This window comes from Jaculus jaculus, chromosome 2, assembly GCF_020740685.1.
Source record: "Jaculus jaculus isolate mJacJac1 chromosome 2, mJacJac1.mat.Y.cur, whole genome shotgun sequence".
Lineage (NCBI taxonomy): Eukaryota > Metazoa > Chordata > Mammalia > Rodentia > Dipodidae > Jaculus > Jaculus jaculus.
This window is the reverse complement of record NC_059103.1, coordinates 174,800,122-174,816,838: the sequence shown is the minus strand read 5'-3', so window position 1 is coordinate 174,816,838 and position 16,717 is coordinate 174,800,122. Positions and strand designations below refer to the sequence as shown.

General features: G+C 36.8%; 1 protein-coding gene across 39 annotated transcripts in view; it reads right to left on the bottom strand.

Moving 5' to 3' along the window:
* The window catches only part of Rims2 (regulating synaptic membrane exocytosis 2), a 544,765-nt gene that overhangs the window by 442,636 nt on the left and 85,412 nt on the right, over positions 1 to 16,717 (bottom strand). The window contains exon 3 of one of the 39 annotated variants that reach the window (XM_045144622.1): positions 14,128 to 14,214. The exons of the other annotated variants lie outside the window; for them this stretch is intronic. Within the exon in view, the coding sequence (XP_045000557.1) occupies positions 14,128 to 14,214 (87 nt within the window). The remainder of the gene's footprint in view (positions 1 to 14,127; positions 14,215 to 16,717) is intronic. 39 annotated transcript variants of the gene reach the window in all.

Here is a 16,717-nt window from a genome sequence, read left to right as displayed (position 1 = left end):
CATTTCACAATGGCGAGAAATCCAACCAAATTAGTAGCAAAGATGTAATTATGTACCCCAGAATGTTAGATTAGTACTTTAAACCCTATTACACAAAAACTGTTATGATTCCAGAGACTGCAACACTATTAAGGCTGTTGGGTAATTGGATTAAATGGTCCCAACTGTAGAGAGAAGGAGATAGAGAAGCTGAAATCCAGACAGGATGTGTCTACAATCACCTACATAGTAAAGACTTTTAAAGAAATTTATGTATTTATCACACCAATTCCATAAAAGGAAACCCTACTAGATAAAGAGGTGGTGCTGTGCAGGCACATGAAGCATATACCCTCTGCCAAAATAAGCACATTTCCTCTTCCCATTTGTACATAAGAAGTACTCGGTGCAGTGACTCTTCAACCCAGTCTAATCTGAATTTCTGTCCACTTATGAGCACTTTTTCCGTGTACCCAGAATGAATGAACAAATGAGTGAATGAATGAATATGGGTGGGCATTGTTTTCAGTGTCATCTTGCTAAAGCTTCCAACAATACTTGTAATGATTATTCATTGCTATTCTCATGGCCCACTTGGCTTTCAAAATATTCACGGGTGGTTTTCTTTCTGAACGTATGGCCTTTTGTTTTCTTTAGATGTTAAGATTCAGGGTCTCTCTCTTTTAAATATTACATAGGGTTTTCTTAGATAGTTTTATCCATACGTAGACTTCAATTATCTCCTAGCTCAGGCTTCTCTTGAGCTTCAACATTCAAGTGATTATCTGGCCTCGTTATTGGGGTTTCTCAATGCCACAATCAAACAAGCTGTGCAAATGTGAACTCATATTATCCAAAGCAAACGAGATTTACTACCAGTGTTCCTTATTTTAGTAAATGGTGCCACCATTCAATTAGACAACCCTGAAATCTAAAACTATTCTGGAAATGCTTCTCTTTATTCCTCCAATCATTTATCACCAAGTCCTTTCAATTTTACTTTCTACTTTTATTTGACTCTTTCCACTTCATTTACTATCTACTGCTGATACTATAAGCCTTGTTACCATTAACTCTCACATAATCTATGGAATAGCATCTGCCTAAGTTATTCATATCCTAGCTTCTCCTCTTCAATATACTCTGTACACCATAATAAAATGCTTTTCCTAAAAAGACATCCTCCAATAACTCACTATTACCTGTTATAAGAAGAACCTTGGAAGAACCTACAAAGCCTTGACTGTACAGACATATACCACATGGTAATACTTTATCAAGGGTGGACTGCATATATAATGTTTGCTCAATAAGATTATAATATAGGGCTGGAGAGATGGCTTAGCAGTTAAGGTGTTTGCCTGTGAAGACAAAGGACCCAAGTTCAATTTCCCGGGACCCATGTAAGCCAGAGGCATAAGGTGGTACATGCCTCTGGAGTTCTTTATGGTGGCTGAAGGCCCTGGCTCTTCACTCTGTCCATGTATCTGCCTGTTTCTCTCCTCCAAACCCCCGTGTCAAATAAATTAAATTTTAAAAGATTATAATATAGTCTAGGTATGTAGTAGGCTTTATGATTTTTGCACAGAAATGAAGTCACCTAATAATACATTTGTCAAAATATATCCCCAATGTTAAGTGACACATGATGTACTGGGGACTCCTCCACATCTTTAAGCTCAGTTTTGCAGTATTTCTTTTGCCTCCTTCTAAAGCCATCCTGGCTTTCTTTCAGTCCTTTAAATTTGTCATGGTGCCATCTCCTTATATGATCTTATGTCTGCCTAAAATAAATTCTATTCTCATTTATCTCCACCTTCTCCTTTTCCCTTTCTCTCTCTCTCTCTCTCTCTCTCTCCTCCTTCCTTATATTCTGCCCTTTCCTTCCCCCACTCTTATATGTTCTTTAAGCTTTAGCTACCAGAATAGGATACTTGGTAGCAGAGGTCCATGCTGGGTTCCTAATTTAACTATTGTCTCTCCACAATCTGTTGTTTTACTTTCCTTCAGGTACCTAGTCTTATATAGGTCACATATGTTTTCATAAATGGTATTATACCATTTACTTATTTCTGCTTATTTTGTCACTCATCATTTTTATTGTAAAATCCATACAAACAAACTTTATCTAATGTCCATAGTGTGATATAGTATCAGGGACTTGAGTACTATTATTATTATTATTCCCAGTCCTCAGAAAGTTACCTGGCTCTTAATTCATAAAACGGATAATGAAAACCAGATCCAAATTCAACATTGCTTCAAGGATCCATGCTTTTTACAACTATAGTTTTTGCAGCTAGTTCATGAAATATAATAGCAATAAATTCACATTTTCTTGCATAAATCACATTACGTTCATCTATTTCAATTTGGTCCTTTATAATTATTACTCTATAGTCTATAATATATTTCTAAACTGACATAAAGTTTTCTATAGGATATATATATAATATATATATATATTACATATATATATTGCCCATAATGCACATACTTACATTCATTAAATACTTCTTTTAAACCACGTTCTCAAACAAATTTAACCCAATCAGTACATCTGCAAGTAGGGTATGAAGACTATAGTCTCCACTTGCTATTGTGATAATGATTCGATTCTCTGCATTTTTGTAGCTTCAGTAGACATTAAGTGATGTTCCTTTTTTCAGTTCACATTATCTTTCTCCCTTCCCTCCCTCAACAATGTCTAGCTATGTAGCCCAGACTGGCCTAGAACCCAAGATCCTTTTGTGATCAGCCTCCTTCTGACCAGTGATGAAATTACAAGTGTGTGGCACCAGGCCATACGACTTAATGAGAGCACTAAATCCTAACCACTATATCACCAAATAGTGTCCACATCTTTCTGGTTTTCAAGGAAGTCTAGCCACATGGACTGCCCCTGAAATGAACTGTTTATTCATCATCTTTACTCAATACTTTATGTTAGATTTTTCTTCCTTATTTGATGGAAGACCCTATATGGTCTCCATATTAAGCATTTGTAAGTTAAAAAGGTAACAAAATCTACAATTCAGTCAACTAATTGTTAATTTTGTACATGGTATACTTTGTAAAACTGAAATCTTTAATTTTGAGGTGGTCAATGCATCAATTTCTCCCTTTTAGCATTTATAATTTTGATGGCTTACTATACATGTGCTATAAATGTGTGTGTTTACCTCTGTGTTAGTGTGGTGGTCATATAAGTAATTCTCTAGTTTCTTGTAATAGCTTTATAGTTTTGTTTCTCACAGTTAGGAAGGTAGATCAGAGGTAAGTAAACTTTTCTGTAAAGGTTTATGTAACAGATGATTTATACCTTGTGGATCCATAGGAACTTTGTCAGTTTCTCATCTCTGTCACAGGGACATGAGGGCAACTCCAACAATATGCAAATAAATGAATATTAGCCCATTCCACCAAAACATTATTTTACCTAAAGACACATTTTGCAAATCCCTGATATATATAAAAGTGTCAAAGATATACTAATGAATCTTTAAAATTTGGAAGGAAATCTTTAAACACATGTGAGTTTTGAAGTATGAATTTTTTTAGTTTCTTATTTCATAAAGCTTTTTTTTAATTTTAGAGAGAATTGGCATGTCAAGTTCTCAGCCACTGAAATTGAACTCCAGACACATGTGCCATCTGGAGGACATGCACAACCTTGCACTTACCTCATCTTTGTGTATCTGGCTTACAGGGGATCTGGAGAGTTGTACAGGAGTCCTTAGGCTTCATAGGCAAGCTCCTTAACTGCTAAGTCATCTCTCCAGCCCTCATAGAGCTTTTTTACCCAATTTTTGTGCTTGTTGTATATCAGGCATCATTACTTAAGTAATTCATTGAATATTTTATTTCCCAACATAAAATTTTAATCATTTTTGAGTTTTGTGAAAAAATAGAATTTTTAAAATCATGTTTACTTCTGTTCTTGAAAATGTGATTGGCAGCTACATAATTTTATTGTTACTTCACTTATGTTCTCGGGTATATCTTCAAGATCTCCACAGACTAATCACATCTATTACTCCTTTTTTAAATTTTTTAATACTTTTTATTTTTTTTATTTATTTGACAGAGAAAGAGGGAGAGAAAGAGAGAGAATGGGCACACCAGGGCCTCCAGCCATTGCAAACAAAGTCCAGACCCCCATGTGCATCTGGCTAACGTGGGACCTGGGGAATCGAACCTGGGTCCTTTGGCTTTGTAGACAAACGCCTCAACCACAAAGCCATCCCTTCAGCCCTATATTACTCCTTTATAAAGCAATCTGTAAAAGGTGTGTTCATCAGAACTTCTAACACTTGCTATTGTGATATTATGCCTCTTCAAACTTTGAGGTTGTTAAATATCTTTTCTCTTTTTTTCCACAGATCTCATTACATAATCTCTACATGTATAGGTATCCAAACCCTGAATTACTTTTTTGAGGTCTTTTTGGAATGATAAGTATTTGTTATTACTTTGAATATGAAGTATCTCACTAAAATAGCCATGTATTGAATGTTTGGTCCCCTGTGGTAGAGCTATCTGGGGAGATTCTACAAGCTTTGAAAGGTGGGTACAGCTAGACAAAGCTGTTCATTAGAAGTCAGGTCCTTGAGGGTATGTGAGTATCTCGTTTCTCAACCCTATCTCTACCTTCTCTCTCTCTCTCCCATGCACTTGCCACATTATGTCCTCCAAAAGATAATCCCACTCAACCAAGAACCAAATGGTCTAAAACCATAGCCAAATTAAACTTTCCTCCCCAAGGTTGTTTCTATAAGGTATTTTGTCACACCAACAAGAAAAGTAATCTAGTTTTCTTCAAATAGTAATTTATAATGCAAAATAAAGAAATTGGGTGTCCCTCGCTGGATAGATTTAGAAGGACTCAAAATACAGCTACTTTTTATGAGAAGTATAACTTTTTTTAAAATATTTTTATCGATTTTTTATTTATTTATTTGAGAGCGACAGACACAGAGAGAAAGACAGATAGAGGGGGAGAGAGAGAATGAGCGTGCCAGGGCTTCCAGCCACTGCAAACGAACTCCAGATGCGTGCGCTCCCTTGTGCATCTGGCTAACGTGGGACCTGGGGAACCAAGCGTCGAACTGGGGTCCTTAGGCTTCACAGGCAAGCGCTTAACTGCTAAGCCATCTCTCCAGCCCAAGAAGTATAATTTGAAATTTAAAAAAATCCATATAACCCCAGCATACATAGTATTTTTGCATTGCTATTTACTTTGATGTCTTGGCAAATTAGTCTGCCTCTTTATCTATGAAAAAACTATCTTATTATTTATAGAACATTTTTCTTCCATAAATTATTATAATCCTTTTATCCAACATCAATGAAATCAAAATTGTTTTTATTGAAACTGTACTATATTCATAAACTAGGTTTTTTTGTTTGTTTAATTGTTTTTGGTTTTTTGAGGTAAGGTCTTGCTCTAGCCCAGGCTGATCTGGAATTTACTATGTAGTCTCAGGGTGGCCTCTAACTCTCTATAATCCTCCTATATCTGCCTCCAGAGTGCTAGGATTAAAGGCATGCACCACCACGCCCACTGAATTAGTTTTATGAGGATTGACATCTTGGCAGTGTTAACTTTTCTTAAAAGTTTTTTTTTTGGTTCATTTTTTATTTATTTATTTGAGAGCGACAGACATAGAGAGAAAGACACATAGAGGGAAAGAGAGAGAATGGGTGCGCCAGGGCTTCCAGCCACTGCAAACGAACTCCAGACGCGTGCGCCCCCTTGTGCATCTGGCTAACGTGGGACCTGGGGAACCGAGCCTCGAACCGGGGTCCTTAGGCTTCACAGGCAAGCGCTTAACCGCTAAGCCATCTCTCCAGCCCTAACTTTTCTTATCTACAAACACAGTATTTCTATTTATTGTTATTCCTCAATAAAATAATAATAGTTTTGTCCCTATTTCTACTTCAAATTTTTCTGTATTAATTTGAAATTCACTCTCAAGAAGTCCATAGTTAGATACATCAATTTAATTGCCTTACTTTTTGTTTATGTTTATCTTTTATACATTTTTGTTTTTCTCAATTTTTATTTATTTCTTATTTATTTATTTCGAGAGAGAGAAAGAGGCAGAGAGAGGGACAGAAAGACAGAGAGAGAGAGAGAATGGGCACGCCAGGGCTTCCAGCCACTGCAAACTAACTTCAGATGCATGTGCCACCCTGTGTATATGCCTTACGTGGGTCCTGGAAAGTCAAACTGAAGTCCTTTGGCTTTTCAGGCTAGCACTTTAACCATTAAGCCATCTCTCCAGCCCCTTGTTTTTGTTTTTTGAGGTAGGATCTCACTTTAGCCCAGGCTCACGTGGAATTCATTCTGTAGCCCCAAACTGGCCTCAAACTCAGGCAAGCCTCCTACCTCTGCTTTCTGAATTCTGAAATTAAAGTCACCACACCTAACTTTCTTTATCTTTTATGAATACCATATATACTTCATCAGATTGTCAAGCTATTTATATCAAAATATATATTAAGGACTTCTATAAGCTGTTCTGTGTGTTCCATGTGCCGTTTCAGAAAAAAAAAAAAAAAGTAAAAGCAAGTTTCCCAACAGTTTCATGAAACTAACATAGCTATGATGCTTTCTACTTTCCACTTCCATAACTCATCATTCTCGTAACATTTCAGTATTGCTTCCTTGAGAAGATACTCCTAAGTATCAAAAGCTATGTCAAGCCAGGCATGGTGGCACACACCTTTAATCCCAGCACTCAGGAGGCAGAGATTGGGGAATTGTCGTGAGGTCAACCTGAGGCTATATAGTGAATTCCAGGTCAGCCTGGGCTAGAGTAAGACCATATCTTAAAAAAAAAGAAAGAAAAAAAAAAAACTACCTCAAATCCCTCCATCACATATTCTGAAAGCATCATTGCAGATTGCTCTATCACACTGTGCCTTTTGTGCATATGTGACTTGCTGACTAATCTCTATCTCTGTCATAAAATAGAATCCATGAGGGTTTCTGACCCCAATTTTGCCCCAATGACTAACTTAATATGTTGTCCATAGTTAATTCCTCAATAAATATTAACTAAATGTTAAGATGGGTATCATATTGTATGTCCACTATTTGATAGGTGGAGCAAAACTGTCACGTTGAAAATAAACTCGTTTTGTCATCAATAAAATATGACACATGGACTGGGAAGATGGCTCAGAAGTTACAGGTACTTGTATATAAAGCCTTCTGGCATGGGTTCACTTCCAGCACCAATGGAAAGCCAGACACAAAGTGGCATATATGTCTGGAGCTCATTTGCAAGTGGCAAGTAGCAAGACACCCTAGCATGCCAATACATATATATATACATAAAGACACATGTATGTAAACATAATTTTTTAAATATAAGACACAGATAGATGTGGACACATGTAACTATAAGACTGCCATGAAAATCTACAAATCAACTGAAACACACTAAATGGATATATAAGAAGTAGTACTAATACACAAAAGAGGTAGTAATTATGAATAGTATTGACATGACTTCATAGAAATGGGATATATGCTAGTTTCTAAAAGCATCCTTGGGGGATGAAGAGATAGTTCAGTGGTTAAAGGCACTTGCTTACAAAGCCTGAAAGCTTTGTAATTCCCCAGTACCCACATAAAGCCAGATGCACAAGGTGGCACAGGCATCTGGAGTTTGTCTGCAGTGGCTAGAGGCCCTGGAGCACCCATTCATATTCTCTCATATTCTCTCTCTTTCTCTATCTCTCTCTCTTCCCCCCCTTACTCTCTCTCCTATTTACAAATAAATAAACATACAAAAAATAAACAAAAGCATTCTGGTTGGTCAGTCAACACTCTATCATAAAGGAGGAGCTTATGAGGCCACTCCTGTTCCTGAGAAGCTAAAGCCAGTTAATGGTTATTGGGAGAGTGGGAGTCATTCTCTTTCATGGTATAACCACTAGCAAGTGACGGGAAGAAGGAATACAATGGAATTGGAGAAGATAAGGGATGGTAACGTGGGGTGTATATGATTAAAATGCAATGTGTGTGAGAGAGACAGAAAATGTAAAGAGAGAGAAATGAAAACATTTTCTTCTTGAAGAAGAGGTGAAATGATGGTAGGCATCAAATTAAGAATTAATCTTAACTTGAGTATTTCATATGTAAAGCATAAAGACAGATGGAAATTCAGGAAGTTGAAAGTAATCTCAAACCTAGAGAGTACTTCAGGGAATTCTCCATACAGAAGAGTCAAACAACCAATCTCAAGAGCCTACAAGAAGCAGTCCACAATGACCAAACCTAGAGTAGGCTCAAAAAACTACAAAATCCAAGAAAACACTAAACCCCATAAAGCCATACATATATGGCAGGTATTAAATCAAGCCTCACAGTTGTTATCCTAAACATTAATGGCCAGAATTCACACATCAAGAGATACGAGTTAATAGAGTGGATCAGAAAAATGGACCCCCTTAATCTCCTGTCTTCAAGAAACTCACCTCACCACTAAAGACAGACCTCAGGGTAAAAAGGTAGAAAATGCTATTCCAAGTGAACGGAAATAAGAAACAAGCAGGCATAGCTATACTGATATCAGATAAAACAGACTTCCAAACAAAAGTAATCAAAAAAGACAAAGAAGGTCATTTCTTACTCATCAAGGGAATGATCCAACAAGAGGATATCACAATCATCAATCTGTATGCACCAAACACAGGTGTACCATAATTAATGAAACAAAACCTACCTGACAACAAAACAGAAATAAATACCAACGCCATCATAGTTGGGGACTTCAATACTCTACTATCATCAATAGATATATCATCCAGACATAAAATCAAAGGGAAGAGAGCTCAACACCACCATAGATCAACTAGACCTAACAGACATCTACAGAATATTCTACCCAAAATCTACACATCACACATTCTTCTCAGCAGCCCATGGAACCTTCTCTAAAACAGATCATATACTAGGCCATAAAGCCTGCCTCCATATATTTAGGAAAATTGACATATTTCCTGAATGATATCAGACCACAATGCTGTAAAGCTAGAAATTAACAACAAGAGATACACCAGGAATCCCACCAGCTCCTGGAAACTGAACAACACACTTTTAAACAATAAATGGGTAGTGGATGAGGTAAAAAAGTAAATTGTAAAATTTCTAGAATGGAATGACAATGAGACTACATCATACCAAAACTTACGGGACACAGTGAAGGCATTCCTTAGGGGAAAATTCGTACCACTAAATGCCTTCATAACAAGAACAGAGAGATACCAAATCAATAACCAAACTATCCAGTTAAAGGCATTGGAAAAACAAGAAGAATCCAACCCAAAAAGCTCCATATAGAAAGAAATAAGATCAGAGCTGAAATTAATGAATTGGAAACGAAGAAAGTGGTCTCATATGGAAGAAGATAGATATGGGGGAGAACAGAGATAAAGAGAAAAAGTAGACACTGAAAAGTCAGCTTAGATTACTTGTTAAGAATGATTTGTTTGGGGGCATCACAAGTTAGAGAAATCAGAATGATACTGCTAAGAAATGTTACAAAGTGATTTCAAACAATTCAAATGTTTTATACTAATAATGTGTCCTCAAAACTGTATTCTGTAAGTATTATAAAACATAATCAGTGAAAAGTATTCATATCAAAAATTAAATGAAGCAGTCCAGCAACAATCACCTTTTCTCTCAAACATATATCTCTAATATGAATTGCCTTTCTTCTCTGGTTTGATTTGGTTTGGCTATTTTTATTATTTATTTGAGAGAGAGAGGCAAATAGAGAGAGAGAGAGAATGGGCGAGCCAGGGCCTCCAGCTATTGCAAATGAACTCCAAACGCATGTGCCACCTTGTGCATATGGCTTCCGTGGGTCCAGGGAAATCAAACCTGGGTCCTTTGGCTTTGCAGGCAAGTGCCTTAACCACTAAGGCATCTCTCCAGTCTCCCTTTTTTTAATAGTGCTTCACTCTATAATCCAGGCTAGTCTCATACTCCTGAACCGTCTGCCTCTGCCTCCTGAATGTTGAGATTATAGCAACAGGTTACCATAGCCAGATGCTTCTCGGTTTGTTATGATACCACACTATTTGAAACGTAATTAAATTGAGATCAAGCCCATCAAAAAATAATGTACAATTGCTAGATTAAGAATTTACGGAACATTTGGAAATCGTTACTCTATTCACAACATGAAATAATCCTGATCTTAGAGACCGAGATTAAAAATAAGTAAAAGCACATCTAGCTTGTTACTGCTATGAGAGTATAATTCTTCCTCACTATATACACACTCTATCCTGACCAAGGAAATAGTGCGACTCATTGATTCTCTGAAATCTTCTCACAAAGAAAATTATTTGCCAAACTCAATTTTAAAAGGTGTAAATAAACAAAGAACTTATTTTGAGTCCCTGATGGACATGGCTATTCTACCTTCAACTATAAAATGCTTCTTTTTAAATTTATTTCAATATATATATACACACACATATATTGTAACAGATTATTCTCCTTTATACCCTCATCCCTGGTCCTGCTTCCTTGGGGCCTCTTCAGTGGGGTTTTGGGATTCACTGTAGGGTCATGGAGGTCTCAGTCCCTATGGGGTAGTGAAGGGATAATGCCTCCTGCAGGGTATTCCCACCTACACTGTGGCTCTTAAAATCTTTTCACACCCTCTTTGGCAATGTTTCCTGAGCCATGGCAGGTCAATTTATACTAGGTATAAAGTAATGGGCAGATAAAAGTCAGGATAAAAATGACCCTCAGGATTGGGAAGGGTCCCCCGGGAAAGGAACATGAAGACATTCTAGGTAATGCTCAACTTCTTGATTCTAGTGCTAGTTTCCAGATATGTTCATTGTCTGACAATTCAAAGAGTGCACACTTTCAATTTTTGCATTTCGCACTAAATGCATTATGTTTTAACAGTACCTTAACAATAAACATTTTAGGACTTTTGTTAGTCTTTTTTTGAGACAGGATCTTGCTCTCTAACCCAGACTGAACTTCAATTTACCTGTAAATGTTGGACTTACATACATACATTATGACAGAAACAGAATTTTTGAAGAAGAAAATTATCATTTGTATTTATTTATTTATTTCTGCCTTAATTGTCAAAGAATTTAAGGTGGTTCTGCAGTATATAACAAATGTAGTCAATTTTAGATTATTCATACTTAAAACAATATTGGAGCTGTAAACATTTATATGCAGTAATCTCAACTCCACATCTACTGCTTGCATCAGTCAAGCACCAATAAGTATAAGTAGCTTACAAGAAAATATTTTTGTCCATATTATCCTTAATTTTCATTAAAAAGGTGGAAATAACAGGGGAATTTTGAAATTAGCAATGTTATCCAAGTTTTTTTAATTTCCATTGATTTTAGCCTTCAAAGCAATATAATCAATACTTTTCCAGATCCACCTGTTCTCATATTATGAATGAATGACAAGCTGCTCTGTGTATTTTAAATTGTCACTTCTGATCATAATTCTGCTATATTGTATGCTAATATGAATAAGTAGCCAAAGGAATATTGTGATATATTATCTAAACATCAATAGATAGAAACAGTCTTTAGAAAACTTTGTAAGCAACTTCCAATGACTTGAGCTTAGAAAAGATTATAATTGGTTTTGTTAGCACTTCAGTAAAAGTTCTAAAATGTTGATCTTTGGGTTCACATTTCATAGCTAAAATGACCACAACCTGGCTGTGGAGGTGGGTGGGTGGCTAAGAGAGACTGCCAGTTAAATATAAAGGGCTCTTGAAATAAGACAACCAAATTCAGTTCCCTAAAACCCCTGTAAAATGGTGGATATGGCCAGACATGCTTTTAACTTCAGATAGGGTGGAGAAAAGATAAGCCCTGAGGCTCATTGATACACAGCAGCTCTGGTTATGGAAGAGACCCCAAGTAAAGAAAAGAAATACCTGGATGAGCAATAAAAGAAGGACACCCATGTTCTTGACTGGCAACCACTCACATGTACATAGGGGCACACATCTGCACATGAGTGCATATATCATACACCACAACATACATACACACATATGCGAAATAAAACCACAATCCATGTTCCCTAGCTATTGAAAATATACTCTACCAGGAGACTGAATAGGAAGGTCTTTAAAATCCCACAGGAGCATATGACCCTTGTGTCAAAAACAGAAAACCAAAGACTTTGGGAAAAACAGCTTTTATTCAAGGTCAAAAAGAGGATTGATTTTTTCAAATCCCTGCTCCTCCTTGTCAAGATGCCCTTTTTTCTAGTGTTAATCTTATTTGTTATGTTACTTTGGCATGCATAATGACAAAAAATGTTTCACAGAATGCTTGCATGTATTTTTTTTTCTTTTTATCAGTCTTGATTTCCTTCAGTCTGTGATTGAAAGAGAAGGCAAAATTTGATTGATAGAGAAGGCAAATTTTCCCTGTAAGTCTACTGACAAAACGTAACAGCTGTTTCTCAAAACAATACACACATCAAATTTTCTTCTTGCAGACACTTGTACATTTGAATTTTGTTATTAGCCTAAACATTCAGTCTAACACAAATAGACCTTAATCCAAGTCACTATGGCACTTTAGTAATGAATAGTGCCTCGGTGGTGACCACTATTGGAGCTATTCTCATTGAAATAACTATTCTTTTTGCAAATCTTCAATTTTGGATATCATAAAATTTCCATCAGAAAATCAATGGGAAACAAATGTACTGGCATGGTGGCTAATGAGTTAAATTCCAGCACTGGGAAGGCAACAGTAAGAGGATCACTGTGAGTTCAAGGCCAGCCTGGGTTACAGAGTGAGTTCCAGGTCAGCTTAGGGTAAAGTGAAACCCTACCTCAAAAAAATGTTTTTTAAAAAAAAAATCAAAGGAGGGCTGGAGAGATGGCTTAGTGGTTAAGAGCTTGCCTGTGAAGCCTAAGGACCCCGGTTCGAGGCTCGGTTCCCAGGTCCCACGTTAGCCAGATGCACAAGGGGGCACATGTGTCTGGAGTTCGTTTGCAGAGGCTGGAAGCCCTGGCGTGCCCATTCTCTCTCTCTCCCTCTATCTGTCTTTCTCTCTGTGTCTGTCACTCTCAAATAAATAAATAAAAATGAACAAAAAAAAATTAAAAAAAAAATCAAAGGAGGGCTGGAGAGATGGCTTAGTGGTTAAGAGCTTGCCTGTGAAGCCTAAGGACCCCAGTTTGAGGTTCAACTCCCCAGGACCCACATTAACCAGATGCATAGGGGGGCACACGCATCTGGAGTTCATTTGCAGTGGCTGGAGGCCCTGGTACACCCATTGCCTCTTTCTCTGTCTTTCACTCTCAAATAAATAAACTTAAATTAAATTAAAATTAAAAAAGAAAAGACTTTTTAAAAAATCAAAGGAGAATCAAATGTAAACTAACTACACTATGTGTTACTATATAGAGGTTATCTCTCTTCCTGCCTACATGGTAATGTATTATATACTTCCCTGCACTTAGTTAAGAGCCCTGTGAGAAGTCTTGGTCAATAAGCTATAAGCAAAAGTGGCCAATCTCATTTCTATCTTACACAATTAAGAATAAATGTAAGTTGCAAACAACTTGTTGGACAACATTTTTTAATCTATTACCAACTAGAAGAAATAGAATCAACATATTTTTAATGTTTCAGGTCACATAAATGCATCACTATATTTCCCACATAATTTTTCATGACCTAAGAAAAACAAGATTCAGCATAAACTCAGCAGACAGTGGTGTTATGTTTGGAGCATGCTTATGTGCTCAGAACTATTACAATAAAAAACTGCTTAATCTTTTTTAAAATAGCTTTTCCAAAAGTATATCACCAAACATTGAATTTAGTAGCTGAATTACTGGAAAAGATTTTTCTGGGAAAATATGATTTACATTATTTATGCTAAATTGGGGAAGGGATTACCTCTTCTTTTTCATGAGCTTGTAAGCTATCCTTGTTTGTTTGTGTTTTTTTTTTTTAATTTCCATGGAATAACTAAGGTAGAAACGTCAGCCTAACAATTTTCCTCAGAAAATACTATTCTAAGGGCAGTTTCACTACATACTCATTAGTGTGTTATACTATCATTGATAATATTTAGTCTATATAGATTAGCTTACTTACGTCTGGGGCTCCTTTTCATTTTGTTGTTTTTGCTGGGGCTGAAGAACGTTATTTACCAGTTCAGTGATCCCACTAAAGGGAAACCACCTGTTTAAATAAGCAAATAATGTGACTGAATAACCAAACGAATAACAATGTAGAGTAAATGTTTTCACCCATAATAATAAAAAGACACAGGCACAAAAGCTACAGCCAATGGAAATGTGAGCTCCAATTATCATCCAGGCAGTCAGAATATAGGAAAAGTAAGTTTGAACACTTCACCAGTCCACAAGCAGGCAGCAAAAAACTACATCCAGTCACTATGTGGATGAAGTAAGAAGCTGCAGGCAGCTCTCTTACAAGCCAGAGAGTCAGAAAGCAGAAGACACACTAGTTGCAGCCTATCCAGTATTAGGGTAAGCTAATACCATCAAAGGTGCAGAAAGCAGAGTATGGCAGAAATACAGAAGTCAAGTCTACTGCACTCTTAATATATTTACTTACTGTGTCGGTTGTGGTTTGTGCTCTTCTTTGACCCTAAAAAGATAAGTTTGCACAACTGAGTGCGCTGTACTAGGAAGTAATTTCTATGAACAAATTTGTGGTCATATATAATGGAAAGGAAAAATTAGGATTGTTACATAGAAAAACTGAATGTTGCACCACAGGCCAGAACTAGTCATTTCAATGAATTTTCGACACACACACATATAAAAAAGAAGTTGGATTTTTTTTTCTTTTTGTCTATGCTACTAGAAATTGAATACAGGGCTATACACATTCAAGACAAGAACACTATCACTGAGCTACATTAGCAGCCCTAGATCATTTGTCCTTATACAATTCTGTTGCTTTTTAAAAATAATTCAGTCCTGAAGTTTTCCAACTACTTTTATTGACAATGAAGCTTTCAATAATTATGTTAAGGTATCATATCATATGCAGTTACATCTTAAAAATAAATAATTTATGTTTAACTTTTTAAAGTTATTTCTTAATACAATTTAAAGTAAAGGCATAAATATTCTACATAAAATATAGGTTTTTACAAACAAATTCTCAAAAGCCTTGCAAATTAATTCACTTATAGAGGAGTAGATAAAAAGAATGAAAGGGGTTTAATGTGCTCAATCTCTAAAACATACCTACTTAAAACTATGTAATTAAACTTAAAAGAGTCATAAGCTACCATAATGAAAATGATTTTAAACAAATGCTATACAAATAACTATAATCATGTTAAATCCTTCATTTCCAATACTGCAGGGTCCTACAGTCTCATCCAAAACAAAAAAAAATTTTGTTCTCTTACTCTTTCAGATACATAGAAATTGATTTTTAGGTGACAATCTATGAATTTATCTGAAATTTATTTAGAAGTAGACATAACCAAAACACAATCCTACCTCATGAAGCACCTTTATTGAGCCACTCTTGGGATTAGTGTTACTCACATCTTATTGTGTTCCTTCGTTAAAGTCAAATTCATTCTACAGACCTACAAGTCTTTTCCCAGTTTTCATGAAATAAGAGACTGGATCAATAATAAGCTGAGGATATAAAGTAGAAAACAGGACTAGATATTTCAAAGGATGTAAAGGATGTAACCAAAAGAAGTGAAGACTAATGAAATTAAGCTTTCACCATGATAGTCTGCTTCTTCTTGGGAGTCAGTTGACCTCAAACCAAAACTTCTAAAACTATTAACCCAAGCAAGGGTCAGCAAGTTGCCATGCAAGTGATCAAATATAGCATGAAAAGAGAGGGCTGAAGCAGACTGTGGAGACAGAAGCAGAAGCATGACTCAGGTATCTGAAGCTGAGATTCTCAAGGGGTGCCCTTGAAGATAATTTCCAGAAAAGGCAATGTCCTGCATCAATGTTTGGGCAAATTACAAAGAATCATGGGGAATGGGCTGCACAATTTGTTGCAGTCTCTTAATGGCAGAACTAATAGACAACCTCCCAACAGCCAAGGTAAGACCTGACAAGCAGGGTTTCTACACTGCCTCAAACCCTCAACTGCAGAAAGACCTGAATGTGATTCCCCAAATACCAGAGATAAAATTGTAAGTAGAGGCAGAAGAGACATGGAAAAAGAAAGTGGACTTCTAACAGAAGAACACAGACTTAAAGTGAGACAAGCAGGCTTCGACTACACCCTGTGAAGAATGATAACAAAGGGAGGGAGGAGAGGCCCAGGGAAGGGGTGGGGGACACACAACTGGACCCAAAAGGCAATGGTACCATAAAATTATACATCCTAAAAGACAGACCAAATGGTTGAACCTTCACCAGGCCCTTAGAGGGGACACCTGAGTCACAAGACCCTGGAGAAGGTACGATGCCTGACCTTAATCTTCTCCTGTTCCTCCCTCCCTCCCTCCCTCCCTCCCTCCCTCCCTCCCTCCCTCCCTCCCTCCCTCCCTCCCTCCCTCCCTCTCTCTCTCTTTTATATTACTTATCTTTTCTTCCCTCTTTTCTTAGGTGCTGACCTGTGAATCCCAGTACCAGCAGGTGGCTATCATCCACAATGAGCTTTTGATCAGAGAGACCTCAAGGTTTCCCAAAAGAAGACAGATTTCTGTCAGAGTACTTGATGACCCACC